The 20,541-nt window shown below is 36.0% G+C and overlaps 2 protein-coding genes across 7 annotated transcripts; both read left to right on the top strand.

Moving 5' to 3' along the window:
* The first annotated feature begins 12,582 nt into the window (after window positions 1-12,582).
* Window positions 12,583-14,696, top strand: LOC147542573 (uncharacterized). The gene is made up of 3 exons (XM_086637230.1): window positions 12,583-12,854; window positions 13,474-13,838; window positions 13,920-14,696. Exons 2-3 carry the CDS (start codon window positions 13,476-13,478, stop codon window positions 14,565-14,567), a joined length of 1,011 nt encoding a protein of 336 aa, XP_086493356.1. The 5' UTR covers window positions 12,583-12,854; window positions 13,474-13,475; the 3' UTR covers window positions 14,568-14,696.
* Window positions 14,697-14,939: 243 nt separating this feature from the next.
* On the top strand, window positions 14,940-20,526 carry LOC147542574 (glucose-6-phosphate 1-dehydrogenase, cytoplasmic isoform-like). Of its 6 annotated transcripts, none has more exons than XM_086637224.1 (16): window positions 14,940-15,214; window positions 16,323-16,558; window positions 17,081-17,166; window positions 17,530-17,596; window positions 17,671-17,857; window positions 17,998-18,155; window positions 18,243-18,311; window positions 18,497-18,555; window positions 18,675-18,711; window positions 18,816-18,887; window positions 18,979-19,126; window positions 19,218-19,313; window positions 19,387-19,457; window positions 19,531-19,646; window positions 19,810-19,855; window positions 20,171-20,526. In XM_086637224.1, the coding sequence occupies exons 1-16, from the start codon at window positions 15,055-15,057 to the stop codon at window positions 20,336-20,338; spliced, it is 1,776 nt and encodes a 591-aa protein (XP_086493350.1). In that variant the 5' UTR covers window positions 14,940-15,054; the 3' UTR covers window positions 20,339-20,526. The 6 variants fall into 6 exon arrangements, with proteins under 6 accessions (XP_086493350.1, XP_086493354.1, XP_086493349.1 ...); XM_086637228.1 differs by having other exon boundaries at window positions 14,998-15,214; window positions 18,007-18,155; XM_086637223.1 differs by having other exon boundaries at window positions 15,002-16,064.
* The last annotated feature ends 15 nt before the right edge of the window (window positions 20,527-20,541 follow it).

Below are 20,541 nucleotides of genomic sequence, written 5' to 3' on the forward strand. Positions count from 1 at the left end.
AAGGAGCATGTTTGGAACGTCTTGGTTTATTACCTTTTTCCATTCTAATAACATTTTTATTTTAAGATTGTACTTTTTTTTTTTTGGATAAAATAACCATAACCAATGATTATTTTATTAAAAGTAACATTTGAATAGAAATACTTAAAAATTGATAAATCTAGGTTTTATTTTCTCCAGTAGAAGAAGAGAAGTTAAACGATAATGAACCTGTAAAGGTGAGTTAGAAAAAAAAAAAAAATCCAAATTTTTTTGGGAAATTGAAATCTAATTTATACAGATGGATTATGGTGAATGGGAAATTTGAAATGACACGAGCTAAACATAATTTGACACATGTATTCCGAGCGCTGGCACAACCAAGAGGTGCGCCATCTGGCCCATCTCGTGTGTCAAAATGATGGACCAATTTGACACATAAATTGAATTGTTTTAGGTATAAAGTGATCACTATCATAAAGTATGATTCAATTTGGATATTTCTATTTTACTTTCAGATTCTCACTTTTTAACCACTAACAAATTGGTCCCCCAAGTCTAAAAGTCAGGCTCCAAATTATGATATGAGAATTATTATGAAGAAAAATTGGTCACTACCCATTAGGGCCGTGAAAAAAATCCGCAAACCCGGAATCCGTCACGGGTACCCGAGTCCGTTAGAGCTTGCGGGTACTCGAGTCCGTTAGAGCTTGCGGGTACCCGAAATTCGAAGTCGGGTTTAACCTGACCGACTCGATGGAATCAACAGGTCGGGTACGGGTTTTGAAGTGCTACCCGGCATCCCGCCCGAGCCCCTCCGATATTCTTTACCCGACATAACCCGCTTAATAATGTCATCCATTTATACAATAAAACCTATGCACATTATATGTATGCTTGTATGTATTTATGGATGCATGCATAACATATATATATATAGATATATTTTTAAAGTATTTGAAGTGTATATATATATATATATTGTTGTCCAAGTGCGGAGTGCCCTTCACACAACATTTTTAAGAGAAACTTAATTAAATTTTAGGTTCGATTAAATTTCGGTACCATCGAAATAAAAATATTTTGGTCTCCGAGATATTTTGAAACTTTGATGAAAACCTGATACTCGACCGTCCGATATCCGAGAAATCCGAAAAGTTTGACGGACTTAAACGAGTTTTGGGTACTAGGATTTTTTAAATAACCCGTCCGATGAAACCCGAAAGTCCGAATGGACAGACTTTCAAAGCCCGACCGACCCGATGAATAACATGAACCCGACCGGTCCGACCCGAACCGATTCCCACCCCTACTACCCATATTCATAGTTGATCTATTGATGATCACCTCATCAGTTTAACTTTAATCTAAGATATAAATTTATTGTTTTTCTTTTTTTGAGAAATCGACTACGATCTACATTAATATTAGTCATTACAAGACATTGATACATCATGAAGATGTAATGAGTACGATAACCGCCTAACTTAAACCATAATGAAAGAGGTCTAAAGCCCGACAATATGAAAGAGATCTAAAAGCCGGATAAATCTTGATGTCAAACTACTTCCACCGAGACTCGATCTCACGACCTCATGGACTTAAGAGGGTGTCCAACCGTTACACCAAAGGGTGGTGGACGATAAAAATTTATTGTTAAGTACTCATGTTTGACCTTTTTTGAGTCTAAGGATTTGTAAAATTACAATGTACAAGCTTGTACTTACCCACTCATTCGAATTAGATCACTAAATTGTGTAATTAAAGATGTTAATTGCGTTGTTTATAGTCTAGTTACATACACTAGATTTGTCGCTTCATTTGTCCATTAAAATCATCTTAAAAACTTAATATGCTTGTTAGTCTATCAGTTAGCAATCTGGCGGGACTCTATCTTACAACAAATTTCTTTGAGATTTGCCTTAGCTTTTCTACGGGAGATTTAATAAAAATGATTTTTGAAGATATGACTGGATTTTTTTATTGAATAGTCGTTGGCATTGACAGTCTGCAAGCAAACCTTCTCCAACCAGAAGAAAGAGAGGAAAATTGAATGTGGAATTGGGAGACATACAAGATTTAGTCAATCAAAATTAATCGGTCCAACAAAGAACATAATGTGATCAATGGTTTTTTTGGGTGGTTAACATGTGATCAATAGATTAACACATAGTGTCGACATATTTAGGCTCACGAGAAACTCAAATTTCTGCAGAATTTTAAGGATATTCTTTGGTGACCACAAGAACTCAGACTAGTCAAGCCTGTGCCCTGTCATAAATCTATGAAGATCAAGAAGAGAGAGAGATAGAGAGATAAAGACAGAGTCCAATTTCACAGGATTTAATTCAAACTTTTTCTATTTTTGGTTTGTTCTTGATAGAATTTGTTTTATATAATAATAATAATATTTTGGTATATTCTAATTTTGAACAGATTATGTCATGTCAGATAACTCAGATTCACATGTCAACCAAATAATTTGTATTCTTCTTTGACTACAAAGATTCTAAAACCCATTAAATAAATGAAATTCTCCTTTTTATTATTTAGGAATAAATAAAGTGAAATTCTTGGCTCTATTTTTTTGTTCAAAAAAAATTCTTCCTTCCGTGACGTTTTTTTTTTCGTGTCATGTTACTAAGAGCTCTAACATTCGAACATTTTCTCTAGTAAATAGACCCACATGTTACTGCCACTAAAGGTAGAGGGCATATGCACTTTCGAAATTAACTACTATCTTTTGAATTTTTGTCCGCTATGTGGAATTTAGAGATACATACGCTTTGTAGCTTTTTTTTTTTTTTTTTTTTTTTTTTTTTTTTTTTTTATGAAATATACGCTTTGTAGCTTATTTACTCTCCATGTGTTTGCAGAAGATGTACGTATTTCGTTAATCTATCTAGGTAAAACTAGTATTTGGTCACTATTCCGACTGAATTTCGAACGAGTGGACATACAAGATTTAGGAAGAAAAAGGGATTAACTTTCTCTCTGAATCTTGTCCGACCAGACGGCTAGGATAGTAACCCGGCATAGTATCAAGGTTGTTTGGGTTGTTTGTCTCTCTCTCTATTCATTTGTGAACTTTGTAACACCTTGTGTGCTTATAACACTTCTAAATTCTACAAGCACTCAATTTCTAAGCCCAATCATCGCCAAGCTATAGCAATTGATAGATATCTGCAGGGAAAATTATGAGACCTTACTTTTGCCATCATACTCCCAAAAGTTCCTACGAGGTTGACCAAGTTTTGTTACAAAATTGAAAAATTGAGTTTCTTCTCTTCTTGGCAATTTTGGATATATCAACCTACTAGGTGCGACGGAATCTCTAACATATACACTTTTATTGAGGAATAAACATATGAAACTAATAAACTAAAATATACGGAAAAAATATTGTATATACAAGAATTTATACAATAATGAGAAATGTACTCTATGAACATAGTTCATTTTACACAAGTACACTTAATACGTACATCCATTAATTCACATTAGCCTATTTAAGTGATTAAAAGTACCGCACAAGTATCTAAACATCCGACTTGAGTATCCTCGTCAGCAATGACGTAAATATTACCAAACCTTCCATATTATGTAGGTAACTAGTAGTTTTTTTACCAATTATACTTGAGTTAATTACATGGATAATTTTTGTTGAATTTAAATTCAATTCGAGAGAAATGGATGTAATTGGTCTTTGATGACCGGTTTCGTTTGCTATGTTCAATCATTTAGGTATATTATTGAATCAAGTCGAGTAACTCTTACATCCGATGTCGATGGGGTAGACCGAGCCCAGTCCATGGAGAACGTAGGAGTTGGTTGTTATGGATAGGACTTTGAACTTTTGGAGTTTAATTTGAATTGTTCAAGTAGAGTTTGTGGCGTGTGTCTAAAAGAGATTTTATATATGTTACTCCACAAACTCGGCACAGAGTTTGGTAAGAGAATATAATATATTTATTTATACAAGAAATTGGGCCGAAGGCCCAGTTACTCAGACCAGGATTGGTGAGGGACGAGGATCGGCTCTTATCGAGCCCATCTCACAACCAATTGCTTAAGTTTAAGTCTGGCTCTTATCGAGCCCATTCCACACCCGATTTCTTAGATTTAAGTTTCAGTGTCTGACCGGCCCTCATCGAGCCCGTAAATGTACTAGTGTACATTTTACCAATCCAAGTTGATGAACTTTCTTGTGTTCCACTTTAGGGATACTTTTATTTATACTTTTACTTCTTATCTTAGAATTAATATCCAAACATCTCCTTAAATTGTCCATTAGACCAAGTGCGCAGCTAATAAGTGATTAGTATACAAAATTGTCGACTTAAGGTGTCGTTTGGAAACCGAAAGTATAAGTACTTTTGCTTGTAGTAGAAGTTCTTTTGTTTCAAAAAAGTTAAAAATTATCAAAAGTATGTTTGACAAAAATGTTACTTATAAATAAAAAAGTCAAAAAGTTAGTTTGGTGATGTAATTACTTTTCTATTTTTCATTTTCTCATAAAGATGTTTGATTTTAATTGAATTTATTTGAAAATCTCATGATTACTCTTTTGAAAGAGGTGACGGCAACATAGGTGGTAGTTGTGGTTGTGGTGGTGGTGGTGGTGGATCCTTGGAGGTATGGTGATGAAAGCGTAATGGTGGTTATGATATTGTTTGATTGAGGTGTGGTAGAGTTTGGTGGGGTCGGTAGTTGTGGTGGTGAAGGTATGTGGATAGTGGTGGATGTATGAGGATGGTGTTGGTGGAGGTATGATGGTGGTGTGGATGTATAGTGTTGGTAGAGGATGTACGACGAAAGTATGGGATAATGGTGGTGGTGGAGGTATGGTGGTGGAGGTGGAGGTGGAGGTCGGTGGTGGTTTAGGTATCGTATGGTGATGGTGGAGGTGCGGTGGTGGTGGTGATGCGGTGGAGGTGATGGTCGATGTATGGTGGTGGTGGTTGAGCTATAGTGGTGGTTGAGATGCAGTGGAGGTGGTTAAGATGCGGTGGTGGTGGTGTTTGAGGTGGTGGTGGAGGCGTATGGTGGTACAATGGTGTGGTGGAAGTTTAGTTGTGGTGGTGGAGCGGAGATAAACAAAGAAAAAATTTTGGTAAAGTAAAATTTATGCATGTCCTGAACAAAAGTTACTTTACTTTGAAGTCAAAAGCTAAAAATCTGAACTACAAAAGAAAGTCAAATTTTAACTTAATTGAAGTCGGAAATTTTTACGTTACCAAACTAACTTTTTCACTTTTCTACTTAAATAAGTAAAAAAGTAACTTATTTTAGTGTTGCCAAACGACACCTAATAATGAGTTCCATATAGTTGTTGTCGCTCTCTCCCTCTTCATCATCTTCCATTTATTGCTCTTCAAGCTTCATCGAAATCATCTTCAATGTCATTCGTAGTAATTAAAGGGATCTGATGAGTAGCCTTTTTAGTAAGGATATGATATGATCATGCGAGGATTATCCTGTTCTTGCCCCAAATCTCAATTGATATTACAGAAACAAAAAACCAACCATAAATTTTCATTATTAAAAGATTTTAGGGCTTTTTGAGCTTACCTCCTCAAAACTAATTAGTAATTGAGTTTACCCCCTTTAATAATCAGTAATTGAGCTTACCCCCTTGAGTTCAAAATTTTTGGTAAAAATACTAAGGACATTTTTGGCATGGGATGATAAAATCATAAATTATAACCAAATTCAATCTTTGCTAATCATATTACCAGCCAAATCAAACAATAAAGTAAGGTGTAATAACTACGAGGATCATGTTGAAGGATAATTGTTCTTGGTAGTCACGTTTATTTTTGACAAAGACACAACCTTTGTGTCTTTGTCAAAAATAGTAAATCTAAGGGGGTAAGCTCAATTACCCATTATTGAGGGGGGCAAACTCAATTACCAATTAGTGATGAGGGAGTAAGTTCAAAATACCCAAGATTTTATATTGCTTTGCTTAACCAATTATATTGAATCAAATAATGTTTTATTCTCCTTTGTTTTGTTTAATAATAGAGATAACTAATGATGTTTAAAATTGGAAATACTAATGATGCCCAAGACAAACATTCTAACATGAGATGTTGCTATAGAATCAAACATATTCTTGAATGGTCTTTTTCTTGTTATGGTCCTACTTGTTTAATTATATTCATCTAATTAATTTTGTACCCTAATTTATTTGAATGTTTTGAATGGTTTAAGTACTAGGACCCTCCCTTTCTTGTTTCACTCAATGAGAGCTTCAAATCCTGCCTTAGTTTGATGCTTTCAATTATTAGTAAGTTTGATTAAAATTTTATAGATATTTTTGGAATAATTAATAAGTGAAAGTGATAGAATGCTATGATTCAGAATTATCTCTTCAAACTATCTACTATATTTTTCAACCTTTAGTTTGATCGCCAAAGTTCATTTTATAAAAAGAATTAGTGTTTTACTTGCTAAGTTTGGCAAAATGTGAGCATCCTTAACTATAAAACGCCAATTTATATTTTTGTGGTGTTTATATAAGTGCAATTATGGGAAGTGATTTACTAGTACATGATTTTGGCCAATATTTGTAAATTAGAATATTTTCCTCCTCATTATTTCCGTCTAGTTCATTAAGACATTACAAATTTCAACAAAAAAAGACATTACCAATCAAATCAAATATCTCCTATATTACGTAAGACACGGACCAGCTTTTAGGACTGCTAGAGGTACTGTTCGCTGTGATATTTTTGGATTTGACAATTTTAAAAGGCTTCACTAGAAAATGGAGTTTAATCTTTTAAGAGGAGAACCACACTCAATTTCTTATGGATGTTAGATCGTGTTTCTACAATACACTCTCCCAATACCACATTATAGTAGAGCCAATCATACTAATAACAAACTGCTTTTCGAAACTGCTAGTAGGACTGTCTGCTTTGGCATTTTTGAGTCTCAAAACTATAAAAAAAAGGTCACCTCAGAAAGGTGCTTGAGCTATTAAGAGGGACACCCACTCCATCTCCCCCAACGTCGAATTGCATTTCTCAACATCTTATCTATTTTATCTCAAATTGATTATGAACCCATTGGGTTTTATCCTAGAGGCCCGTTTGATGACAATTAGGCCCACCAAAGAACAAGTTGAGTGGGAGAAGCTCACATGGCATTATGGCCAGGCACATGAATGATTCTCCCCCTGCTTACAAGTCGAGACAAGAAACATTTCGGCAAAACAAATAAGGGCTTAGAGTTGAACAATATTACAATCTTAACCATATATTTGTTTAAAGAGTAAGTTAGTTAATTAGCAACTTTAGCCAACCACAAAACAATCATTGTCTAAAATCAACTGTTATCTATAGGCTAACTTTTGATTTGCTAGCTGTTTTCGTTTTATTTTACATTCAATAATTAAACCTCCATTTAAAGGAATCTAATTCCCTATTTATCATTTAGTACATAGGACAAGTAATAGGCAAAGCCAACCTCAAATATTTGATCCCAGCAGAATTGAAAATTGGGTTCTCAAACGCATATTCTATTTAAGTTTTGAGTGTAGAATTTTATTGAACATGCAAGATAAGACTCTTTCAAATAAATCTGTCAACAGAATACGTACATTTAAATCTATTTGTACATTAGTTATTACACGAAAAAAAAAACTAAAAGATCTTAGTTAATCTAAAGACATGCCAAAATGGAAGGGAAGTATCATGTCCAAATTCATCAAGTTTCGAGTACCAAGATAAAATAATGAAGATATTATATTAGTTAGTTGAAGAACTTGTAGTGAGTGAGAAAAGGTTAGTTAAGAATGAAACTAATTAGTAGATAATATAGGACAAAATTTAGGGGTATTTTGGTAACACTAGATCAATATGAAATTGTATAGCCATGTGTGAATGTTCCCCATGCACAAGCTTGTCTCTGTATTTGGGATTAAGACTCATACTAGTGAGAGAGAGTGTGAGATTAGATAGAGAGAGGTTCACTATATATATGAGCAAGGTGAGAGTTTATCCTTCATCCTAGCTAATCAAAGCAAGAAAGAGAAAAAGGAAAGAGTTTCTTCTTCTTCTTCATCCCAATATATACAACAAATTAGAGCTAGAAAATGGTGTCAAAGGTGGTAGGTTTACAAGATCAACCTTGTTCTAACAATAGAAAGAACCATCAACAACAACAGCAACAAATGTTGATTCAATGCAACAAAGGGAAAGCCTCAAAGTTCAAGAGGAGTTGGTCCATTGGTGGAGAGGATGGATCTCTCTCTGCTATTCTCTTACTTGCTTGTATAGTTTGTTCCCCTTCGTCTAAGTAATTTATTTTAGGTGACATACACTTATCCTAACCAAAGATATGTGTTAAGACAAGATTTAGAGATAGAACGTATTTTACTTCCAGTATCTTAGTTACTCGGTCGGGATTCAGTCAGGAAAGTGCTTGGAATAACATCGCCATTGTTAATCATACCTACCCACCTTTATTTTCTTCTACCTCTCTCTAAATCTTTGTTTTTCTATTGAACCACAGGAAGCTAGCTAGGTTGATAAAATATTCTTTGCAGTTGTATTATTTATAGTTAAGTAATGAAATAAATATTAGAAGCTTTTCATTCACTTTGTGTCTACTATTCTCAAACTAATCTATATGCTTGATCAATTGTCTCTTCGAAACGATTGATTTGTATCTGATTTTATCACGATTTTAAATTACGGTAACATAGTAAATGACAAGGGGAAAAGAGTCATCATCAAAATGGAAAAAGAGACGTCGTATATATTATTCTAGTGAAAACGAGATACTTAAAGATGGCCGAAACGAGAAACAACAATTAAAACTTACAGTAATATAAGTTGTCCTAAATTTGATATATTGGACAAAAATGCTATATGTACATAAATTTTTTTACTTAATCTTTGACATATTAACTCATCCGGGTAAAAGAGCAATCCACATCATAGTCAAATTTTGGAAGACATTCGCTTCACAAAAAAACTATTTTGAGCATAGAAAATTTGAAAAGGAAAATTATAGATATTATATTTTATGGAGCCACAATGGGAGACAACTTCTATTTCTTTTTTTTTTCTTTTTTTTTTTTCTTATGAAAGTTCTATTTCTTCTTCTTTCTCACCTCTCATCAATAATAGGACAAATCTCCAACCCACCGTTACTTTTCTCTTTATGCTGGCAAAGGCCGCCGACAAACTTCCATCGCCAGTGGCTCTTTAATTTTTTTTCCAGATTTTCTTTTCTATTCTTCTCACCTCCCACTTCCACCTCGGATCACCATTTATCTCTAAACTTTCTTTCCTCCTCCCTCCTACTACTTCTTCCTCTCTCTCGGTTCTGGTAAAGGGCACCAATTTCTTTGCAATAACAACCAATCTAGTTTGGGGGATTTCTTATAATTAAACGGGTTTCTAATTTACGAAAATCTCTCAAATTAGAACAGGAGTTCCCACAAAAAGACTCTCCCCTTTGTCGGAAGAGAGAGAATAATATAGTGGGTAAGAGTAAGAGACACAACTAAAATTATTTTAAGGGTTTCCGTTTATAACAATATGTCGACGATTTTTGCCGATGTAAAGAGAAGAAACAGTGGTGGGAATTTGCAGGAAATATAAAAAGCAAAATCTCCCCCGAATTTATGTACTTTTGAATCATTTATGTGTTTCCAAAATAACAGTCATCGTAAAATATAATCCTGTGAGTAAAGTTGTGCATCTGTTTGTATGTGTTTGGATTATGAATAAGATAGGTGCCAAGATGGTCGGGACATCCAATTTAGTTCATTTCTCAGTTCTGACCTGTACACTGAATTCAGACTAAAATATGTGCCCCATTAGTACTTGTTACATAAGGACGGTGTCAAATCTGGATAGGGTTATGTGCACCATGTGCCTGCACTCTTATCTCTATTCTCACGTGCCCTAATATATCTATACATACATATAAGGTTAAAGATAACAATGATGATATAATGCCTAAAATTATTAGAGCCCAATGTGGCCAATGTGGCCTAAAGTGGACATAGATACTGAGATTTCGCCACAACAATGTTAGGAAGAGAAATCTAGGTCAGAACTTAGCTATCTATGTTGAATTATGACCAGAGTGCAATCTTTTCTGCTAGTATTCAATCATTTTCCTTGAGAGAATAATAACTTACATTCTCTCCAAAAGTGAATTGTGACAATGCTGGAATTTAAATATTTTTAGAGATGCAGAAAAGAACTGTATTCTTAAGGTCAAACTCTCTCATAAAAAAAAAAAAGGTCAAACTTAAAAAGAAACACGAAGTTAGGAGTGGGAGTGAGGCACGGTAGTCGGACGCGTAGGTACCTAGGTTTTTTTTTTGCCAGCGCTTTGGGGAAAGCTAAATAGTTTCCGGGGTGTGAAGACTTGGTCAAAAATTGGTCAATTTTGTTTGACAATTTTATTTAGAGGGAAAGCAAAATACTTCTCCACCTCAGCTCTCTCTCTCTCCACCTCACCTCACTCTCTCTCCACCTCACCTCTATCTTCTCCGATTAGGTCGCCGGCCGGAAAATTTTCCGGCCGGCGACCATTAAAAAAAAAAAATAATTCACTCTCTCTCTCTCTCTAGAAACCCCTTCGCCGGAGTTTCTAGAGAGAGAGTGAATTTTTTTTTTCTTCATGGTCGCCGACTGGAAAATTTTCCGGCCGGCGACCAAATCGGAGAAGACAAAGAGGTGAGGTGGAGAGAGAGTGAGGTGAGGTGGAGATAGAGTGAGGTGAGGTGGAGAGAGAGTGAGGTGAGGTGGAGATAGATTGAGGTGAGGTGGAGTGTTTTTTTATTTCCCCAGAAAATCTCTAAAATTCTACATATTCCCTTTAAAATTTCACACCCCGGAAACTATTTAGCTTTCCCCAAAGCGCTGGCCTTTTTTTTTTTTTTTATTCTTTTTAATTTGTTGACAAGGTACGTAGGCTTTGAGACTTCGAGCATCTCCAATGCAAGACTCCATCTTAAAATCTTAAGTGCCACCTAGAACTTTAGAGTTTTTTTTGAGAAAAAATCTCTCCAATACAAAACTCAATTGGGATCTTAAGATGATGTGGAAGCATTAAGTTTTAAGATGTCTCAACTAGATACTCTATTTTTGAGATTTTTTTGAGAGTCTTAAGTGTCTTAGTCGTCAAATTTAATTTTTGGACCAATAAAAAGTCTTTCTTTCTCAACCACTTTTTCCTATTATATGTATGTGTGACATGTGTATCTATTAGAGATTTTTAGAGTGTTGCATTGGAGAAGGACTTGAATTAGAGACACTCAAGTTAGCCACATAAGAAAAAGAATCTCAATTGAGACTCAACACATAAGCCAAACAGAGTTTTTTTTTAAGTTTTGCATTGGAGATGCTCTTCCTTTAATAGAGATTCAAGTGTCTAATAAAATTGTTGATCTTGTTGTTCTACTATTTTAAAGTTAATTATTCCGCCGAAGCTTGCAAAAACACATGCAAACTTGGATTGGTGGGAGTTGAGCCAATCTGGTATAATATATGAAAGGAAAACTGATGTAGTCGCAGCGGAATTAAAAGTAAACGATAAAAGTAAAGCGAAGAACGAAAAAAGAAAGATTAAATAACTCTAAAATTGAAAACTTTATTAAACTGAAGGGGATTTTCTCTTCAACATGAATATCAAAATAGACTAGACCTCCTTTTATAGGATAATAGACTTTCCTAGATAGACTCAAACTAGGATTCCTAAATATTAAAGATACTTAAAACATAGAAACTCCTAAATAATAGAAATACTAACATAAGGTAATTTCCTAATCCTAAACTAACTAGGACCACTAACGTAGCCGACTAGGGCAAGGGCGCATGGGTTTGCGGTCTTGACCCGTATGCGTATGCATCGAAAGCCATTGGAGATCTTGAAACATCTAGCGAGGATCACACGATCTTGTGACGTGGTAGCACGTCACGGGACGTCTATGTGCTTGTCAGTGTTGTTTTACGCTCGTGTCGTGGTACCAGCAGGGGCGGCCCAGGCCCAAAGCAGCACAAGCGGCCGCTTTGGGCCCCAACCTACATGAGGACCTCCTTTATGTAGTTTATGGAATAGTTTGGTTCCAACAAATAAATAACTTAATCATAACAACAAGTATGCAATAGCTTAATGGATAAGACCTTGGATTGCATGCGAGTGGTCAAATGTTCGATCCCCCTCCCAATAACATTGTTAAGCAATTTTTTTGTCCAATTATGCTTACAGTAAAGGCCCCATTTCCTGATTTGGTTTTGGGCCTCAAATATAGTTGGGCCGGCCCTGGGTACCAGTGCCCAACGAGGCATGTTGAACAGCCTAAGAAAATGAAAATCCCAGACCTACCATTCCCCGTTCGATCCGTGGCATCTTGGCTCGTAATGTCATGTACCATGTTGTGTCGACACGGCTCGCTAGGTACTACTTTTAGTATTAATCAAGCCCAGGTTGGGCCATAGTAACGGTTGTGTTCATAAGGTACCCAACCAAATCCGATGGGCCATCTTTTTTTTTTTTTTTTGATGAAAAGCGATGGGCCATCTAATGGCCCAAAATTTCGCAGGCCCATAAATCAGAAAGGGGATTTCCGCACCGCGGGGGTTGGTGATCAACCAAAATCCCGGGAGTACAAATTCACGCCACTGATTCCCTCAATTCCTACGCGACTTCCCCTTATTGCCCTAATTTATGTTTCCTGGAGAAGAAGGAATTCAGAGGAAAATGAAATTTTCTAGAGAAGAGCTAGGATTTCGATTTCCCACGGTGTTCTGATTTACTCTCAAGTCTCAATGTAAAAAAGATCACCGGGTTCAGAAGAGAATCGTAAAGCTACTCCATAAGAAGGGAAACCAAAATCCAAGGTAAGAATTCGTTTAGGGCTTCACTCTATCTTCTTCTGTTGACTTCGATTCTGAAATCCCATCATTGTTTTTTCTAGTCAATGTAAAAAGTGTAATTGAACTGCTTCAGTACTACTAGTTTTGAATCAATTTCTAGTTTATTTGGATGATTCTTTGATTGTTGCTTATTTTTCGCTAATTCCAATCAATCATATGTGAAGCTGTCATTTTGAAATCCCACATGAGTTTTACTTCTATTTTCCATGGAAACTAGATTCCCTTGATTTTGACAGGAAGGTAGTCCCAGTTTATACCTTCATTGGGAACCATGGACTGAAACCTTGAGTTCTCTTCAATAGAACTTGAGCTTTAATGGGTATTTGTAACAACCCAAGCCACAGACGTTTCGATATTGTCCGCTCTTTACAGACGCGTACGACCCAAAAGGCATAGAGCTGGAGCTAGCACCTATAGCCCGGGCTTCGGATGCTTTCCCTTAACTGGTAACCGAAGACAGAACGCCTTAAGGCCCTATCTGTAATGACCCAAGCGAACCATAACTTATTTGAATGCTGTACTTTTGAATTGAATTGATTTTTTTATAAAGAAATTGAGTTGAAGTGTCTGTGTTACATTTTAGGAATGGAACCAAATTCACAAGACGAAAGCGATGATCTTGATATTGAGGAGGAGAACAAGGGTACAAATAATGTTAGATGGACTACTGATATGGACCGAGCGATGGCAGAAACTCTTCTGAAGCAACTCACACTGGGGCATAAAGGAGATAATGGGTGGAAAGCTATCGCTTATGCTCAAGTTAGGAAAAGCTTGTGGAAAACACTCGATATCACAGTGACGAATAATCACATTCGAAATAGATTGAAGACGTTGAAGTTTCATTGTTTAACAGTAGATAAGTGCTTGAAGCATGGAGGGTTTCGTTGGGATGAAGCAGCAATGATGCTGATGGCGCCAGATTCCGTGTGGAATGAATATCTTAAGGTAAATTAGATTTTAATGTGTCAATCTTTTGACTTAGTTAGATTTCTAAAGGAATTATAAATGAGTTGCTATATTTCATAGAAAAACCCAAAGGCTGCTGCATGTCGGATGAAGTGTATACCTAACTTCAAAGATATTTGTCGAATCCACGGGCTTGAATATGTTATTGAGACTCTCGAAAGGAATTTAGCAGGGGTTAATGATGACGGATCCCATAATGATAATGGCAAGGAAGACGTGACCCCCGACAAAGATTTGGATGATTTGGTCACTCGTATTGTCGAGCAAACAGAACCTACATTTATATCACCTGCCCCTTTACAACAGCGGTCACCCCCCAAGAGGAAGAGAGATAGCAATTCTCAGAGTCGTCCAATGAATACAACGGGCTCGTTTGGGTCTCATAATGAAAAGCATACTCAACCATCTTCGAAGTCTCAGGGTGTCCCAGAGAAGAGGGCAAGAGATGATCATTCGGAGGTTGGGATGGTGGATATAATGAGTTCATTAGCAAATGGCATACAAAGGATTGCTAGTGCCATGGAAGATAAAAAGCCGGTTAATCTCTCTAGTGTAGTTCAAGAACTCTCTAAGATTCCGGATTTCAGCGACGAACTTATCTTACAAGCAAGTGAGTTCCTAGCATCTGAGGAGAAGTGGGCTCGGCTTTTCCTTGCATTATCAGGCGAGCAAAGGAAAGCATGGTTGCTTAAGCGTTTAGAGCATTAACGATGTTTATTGAAAATCATGTGTTTACTTGTTTTTCTTTGAATCCCTTCTTATAGGGTCTTATAATTGTAGATTTTGCACTTTTAAAGTTCCAACTCTTCAAGGATATACAAAATTTCATTGTTTTGATATCTCAATCTCTATTTGGGTTTTATTCGACAGCAGAGCTCAAAGAATTCTATGGTGGAGTGATCTTGATAATCACAAAGGTGGTTGAGTTGGAATGAAGTATTTGAGGGTCATGGTTTACTCACTAAAATAAGCAAAGTTTTGGTTAGAAAAGGAGGGTCATTGTCTGTCCTTTACCTTTTTAGACAAGATTAGGTTAGGATTACAAGTTTCTATAGATACCCATTTAGACAAACACATTCTGCCACTCAAAGAATATTTTTGCAGGCCATAAGAAGTCTCTCAATAGCAAGGTAAGAGAAAGCAAGAGGGAGAGAGAGAGGAAGAGTTAGGTTGGTATATCTAGGGAGAGAGAGAGATGGACGGCGGGTTGTCGTGGGCTGATCAATGGGACAACAACCCGGATCCTCCACCACCGACAACCACCGAGGCCGATAAGAAGAAGGGCAAGGATAGGTCAGGCAAGGGCAAGTCAATATTGAGTTTGAGATGGGTGAAGGAGCTTTGCAAGAAAAATAGTAAATAGTCATTTAGACTTGTGAAAATTCATTTTCTATTACCTTAGAATCTACTTTCTTTCTTTCATTTATATTATGTTCTTGTTTGTTTATAACAATTTATATTGTTTCTTGTTATGTGCTAATTTTTATTCACATATAATGACTTGATGTAACCTAAACTTGCATGAACCTTTTCCTTGATTTTTTTTTTCTCATCATAATCCTCTTCTATTTACAATAATAACAATATACAATACTAACAAGAAAAATAGTTTTGATGCTTTGTTAGAGTTTGAGAGTTATAAATATAAACCGTTTTGATCATTATCTAGCGTATCAAAATTCTATTTTCTTTTACAATTTTTTTAGACTTCAATTTACAGAATAATTCCAAGATGAATAACTAGATATTGCACGTTATATCAATTATGATTTTCAATTTATTATTAATCGTGTACGACTAATTTCTCAAGGAAAAGAAAATCGATTGATATAAACATTGGTAAAATACCCTCTAATCTTGCCTATCATCTAGACATTTTTTTTTGTTGACAATCTATCATCTAAACATTGATGTGAAATTGTGAATCCACACCAAATGTATTTTGACTCGTTCTCTTATGATATAAATAAATATCTTACGTGGCATCCACGTGGTGCCTCTGTAGATAAGAAGTTTGCTCTGTTAGCAACAATGGCTAAAATAAGACACCAAGATAAAAATGAAATTCTTCTCTCTTTTATCGGTTTCTTCAATCTAAATTGGAAAAATTCGCACCTCTTTTTGAAGTTGGAATCATAAATTCAGATTCAGAAGAAGCTAAAACCTTTTCTAGCTCAATCAACTTGGATTATTTTTCAGTTTCTAGTAAGAGCTTCAATACCTTTAACTTTCATCAAATTTCAATCACCTGAATTTTTCAATTTGATTTGGGATTGATTAAATTCTTAATTAGATTTTCAATTCGTTACTCAATCTAAAATGGGTTTGTTTTAATTTTCGATTTTAGGTCTTCAATCAATTGAATTTAAGTAATTCATATGGTTATTTCCTTCATTCTGTATTCTGTAATTTAATGTCTACTTACCCATTTCTCTCTCTCTCTCTTCACTTTCTCTCTCTAAGCTGTAGATCAGGGAAAGTGGTTTACTAATATCTGCAAAACTGAGAAAAAGGAAGAACAAGTTATGGGTTCAAGCAATTCATCAACAGAAAGTGGATCAACTAGTGTGAGGATTGAGTCATTTTCAGAAGAAAAGGATTCTTCTGAAAGTGGGTCTCTCTCAATTGTTGTGCTTGGTGCTTCTGGTGATCTTGCCAAGAAAAAAACTTTTCCTGCACTTTTCAATCTCTACCAACAGGTTTTCTATCAATCTACATTACTTCACTATCAACCCAAATTAGGGTTATATATATGTGTGTGTGCGCGCGTGTGTGTGTAAAAATACGAAATTGATTGTGAGAAACAATATAAATCTGCCTCGAGATAGAACCATTTTCAAGCATGTTTGAATGAAATGCGATAACTTTGCACTCTATAGTGGTGTATGGTGCACGGAAATGCATCACTAGTTAGGGTGTGTGGGTATGCGGTTCCCTTAAAATCGTCACATTATGACATTGATATTCTTGTCAACAACCGTTGGCCGGAGTGGTTACCAAGTTAATTTCCACCCTCTAGGTTTGGGTTCAAGAATCAAGACACCGAGACATGTTACCTTTCACGAGATTGGTATTTCTGAGAATCGCATTCTTTTCCCGCGCAGCAAACATGACCTACTGTTTTAAACCCATTTTCCTTACTGGTTCAGATTAAGCTGTATTGAGATAAACCCATATTTGTGTATTTGATTGTTTGAGGGTTTATGTATGCATTATTGTAGGGATTCCTACAATCAAATGAAGTACACATATTTGGTTATGCAAGAACAAAGATTTCAGACGATGAATTGAGAGATCGAATTCGTGGGTTAGATTCATTATCCCTGTTTTTTATCATACCGTGTATTACTTTATTTCTTCGTCTTTCCTGTACATTTTCTCGTGGATTAAATTTAACCGTAAGGTGGTTGTTTTAAACTTGAGTCGAATAAGATTTCAGAATGTTTCTTCTTTTATGACCCTGGAATCTGTCTTGTCTGAATGACTTCACTGGGGTTGGTTTTGTATCCCTTTGAGTTTACCTACGATAAAGCTGATCCAGGAGCCTAGCCTTTAAATGAAACTCAGAAGAGTCTGATTTAGACAACAAAAAACAGACACCACCATTTAGTTTTCAACGACAACTTCAATAAATTAATAAAGAATAATTCCTTCGTGAATCTTATTGCAGAAATCTTTTCAATGGCAAGGAATCGTCTTCAGAGAGTTCAAAAGATGCATCCAAATTCTTGCAGCTTGTAAGCATGGCTTTCTTGCCCAATACTAATTCATCCACCTTGAGCTATTTTAAACGTATATTCACTTCTTGTAGGTCAAGTATATAAGTGGTTCTTATGATGCCGAGGAAGGTTTCAGATTGTTGGATAAGGCAATACATGAGCATGAAGTCTCTACAGATAGCGAAGAAGGATCATCCCGACGTCTTTTCTATCTTGCACTTCCTCCGTCTGTATATCCGTCTGTTTGCAAAATGATCAAAAGTTTTTGCATGAATAAGTGTAAGTTGAAAATTTCAAGTTTTACTATTCATGAGCATATTCGAGACCGAAACTTATATTGAACTAGGTCTTCCTTATACAGTTTTAGAGATTATAATCTATGATATACTTACTGATGAGCAACATTTGTTTCTTTTTAGCTGATCTAGGCGGATGGACTCGGATTGTTGTCGAAAAGCCATTTGGCAAGGATTTAGAATCTGCGGAGCAACTAAGTTCAGAGATTGGCGAGTTATTTGATGAAGAACAGATTTACCGTATTGATCATTATCTAGGAAAAGAATTGGTGCAAAATCTGGTAATTTTGCTATTGGAGTTCAATATATATTTATATGAGTTCCTTTGAACCTTACCTAACTTCCAGTTTATCGAATTGAAATAACAGTTGGTGCTCCGTTTTGCAAATCGGTTCTTTTTCCCCCTCTGGAATCGTGATAACATTGATAACATACAGGTGAGAATTGCTACTAATAATGTAGCCTGGTGGGTCTCTTCTGACTGTTCTCTTATACTGAGGCCGAGAGATCATTGCAAGCAAAATCCTCGAACACAGATATGTGAAACATTTAGAACCATCGACTTTGAGCAAAACGGTAATTAAGTCACTGGGTTCTTAGAGATTTATCTTCACTTTTGTAGATTGTGTTCAGAGAAGATTTTGGAACTGAAGGACGTGGCGGATATTTTGATGAATATGGGTATGTCTCTATTAATCTACCGTTATTGCTGAATTATGTCGAATAGTCTCGAAAATAATATTCGGGTTTTTTATGCCATTACGAATGCATTTACATTAACTTCGTTTTCTTTTTTGCAGAATTATACGTGATATCATTCAGAATCATCTTTTGCAGGTTATTCATATTTACGGGTTCTCTCTAATGAGATTTTCATTCAAGAGTTCAAGTCTAAATTTCATTTGATAAATTTTCCAAACCCGTTTCGTTAATTTCATTAGGTTCTATGTTTGGTAGCAATGGAGAAACCCGTTTCGTTAAAACCGGAACACATTCGTGACGAGAAAGTGAAGGTTCCATTTCACACTTCCATATGCGAGATTTCATTTTTCTAATCGGACCCATTTCTTAGTCAACTTTCGATTAATTTACGATTTTATTCAGGTTCTTCAGTCGGTCCTACCCATAACAGATGAAGAAGTTGTTCTTGGGCAATATGAAGGTTATAAAGATGACAAAACAGTTCCAAACGACTCAAATACTCCGACTTTTGCCACCATGGTTCTCCGAATACACAATGAAAGATGGGAAGGTGTGCTAAGCTCTCTATATATCAGAATTAGTCGAACCCTTTTTAGGCCATCCTTGCCCACGGTCGGACATTAACGAGAATCTCTCTGTAGGTGTGCCGTTTATACTTAAGGCAGGAAAAGCTTTGAATTCGAAGAAAGCTGAAATAAGAGTTCAATTCAAGGAAGTTCCTGGTGACATCTTCAAATGTACGGGGTATTCGAATCCCTAACCCACTCAAATCTATACCATCGACGGGATGAGTAATACTTTTTTTTACAGGTCAAAAGCAAGGGAGAAATGAGTTCGTTATACGCCTACAACCTTCAGAGGCCATGTACATGAAGCTTACAGTAAGTTGTTGGTTCTCTTCTTATGTTATAGGAGTACATTTTCCGCATTAGTATTGACGTGTCGTCTATATAGGTCAAGCAACCAGGATTGGATATGTCAACCATCCAAAGCGAACTAGACTTATCGTACAAGCAAAGATATCAAGGAGTTAAAATTCCCGAGGCTTATGAGCGTTTAATTCTAGACACGTATGACATTCTCTTCTACTCCATTTAAATATCAATCCCTGATTATACATATTCGTCATTGATAATGTGTTTATATTTGTTAATGCTAAGAGTTAAGATTTAACAAAAAGCCCCTCCCCCCGGAGAATTTTGACTAAGACTAAACTTTTCTTGTTTTCGACAGAATTCGAGGAGATCAGCAGCACTTCGTCCGCAGGGATGAGTTGAAGGTACTTGCACTTTGTACTTGGCTGTGAAGTGTTATTGAGTGTTCACTAATTAGCATTCGTCGTTCTGTCTGTTGGAGTAGGTTGTGCTGGTGTTTGTTTTTCTTTCATCGTTTGCGTCTGACTTGTGACTCAAATGGACCCAAAATCAACCCAAACCAGCCATTTCAGATGAGTCAGATGATTAAAAAAACACGCTGACATACGACTCGAGTCAATTGAAACCTCAAGTCAGATTTCAGATCTGACTAAGGAAAAAAAGCAGTACTTTCCTCCCTCAGGAGACTTGGCCACTGACACTAATGTTGTGATTATCAGGAAGCATGGAAAATATTCACTCCTTTGCTGCACAGAATCGACGAGGGAAAGCTGAAGCCACTCTCATACAAACAAGGTAGTCGAGGGCCAGTGGAGGCAGACGAGCTACTGGTGAAAGCTGGTTACGAGCAAACCCATGGCTATCGATGGGCTACTCCTAGCTTATAGAACTAGCTTAAAAATGAATAAGATCTTTCTGTAGTTTCTTTATACATATAAGTTGGACTTGCTCCTGTTTGAGGCAGGAATCTCAATAAACACTGGTGCTTAAAATTGATGTTTCAATACTTCAAAGTGATGATAGTCTTGATGACTTGGCTACCTTTTTAACTGATATTGTTTACTTGTTTCTTCAATTTATTGCATATTTT

Source organism: Eschscholzia californica, unplaced genomic scaffold (genome assembly GCF_041429995.1).
Source record: "Eschscholzia californica isolate CP2 unplaced genomic scaffold, dmEscCali1.0.p SCAF_4, whole genome shotgun sequence".
NCBI lineage: Eukaryota > Viridiplantae > Streptophyta > Magnoliopsida > Ranunculales > Papaveraceae > Eschscholzia > Eschscholzia californica.

Coding starts and splice junctions, on each gene's coding strand:
- LOC147542573 (XM_086637230.1), top strand. CDS start 13,476: ATGGAACCAAATTCACAAGACGAAAGCGATGATCTTGATATTGAGGAG. Junction 13,839..13,919: donor TGTGGAATGAATATCTTAAG/GTAAATTAGATT, acceptor TATATTTCATAG/AAAAACCCAAAGGCTGCTGC.
- LOC147542574 (XM_086637224.1), top strand. CDS start 15,055: ATGGACGGCGGGTTGTCGTGGGCTGATCAATGGGACAACAACCCGGAT. Junction 17,167..17,529: donor TTGAGAGATCGAATTCGTGG/GTTAGATTCATT, acceptor ATCTTATTGCAG/AAATCTTTTCAATGGCAAGG. Junction 19,458..19,530: donor CCATGTACATGAAGCTTACA/GTAAGTTGTTGG, acceptor TCGTCTATATAG/GTCAAGCAACCAGGATTGGA.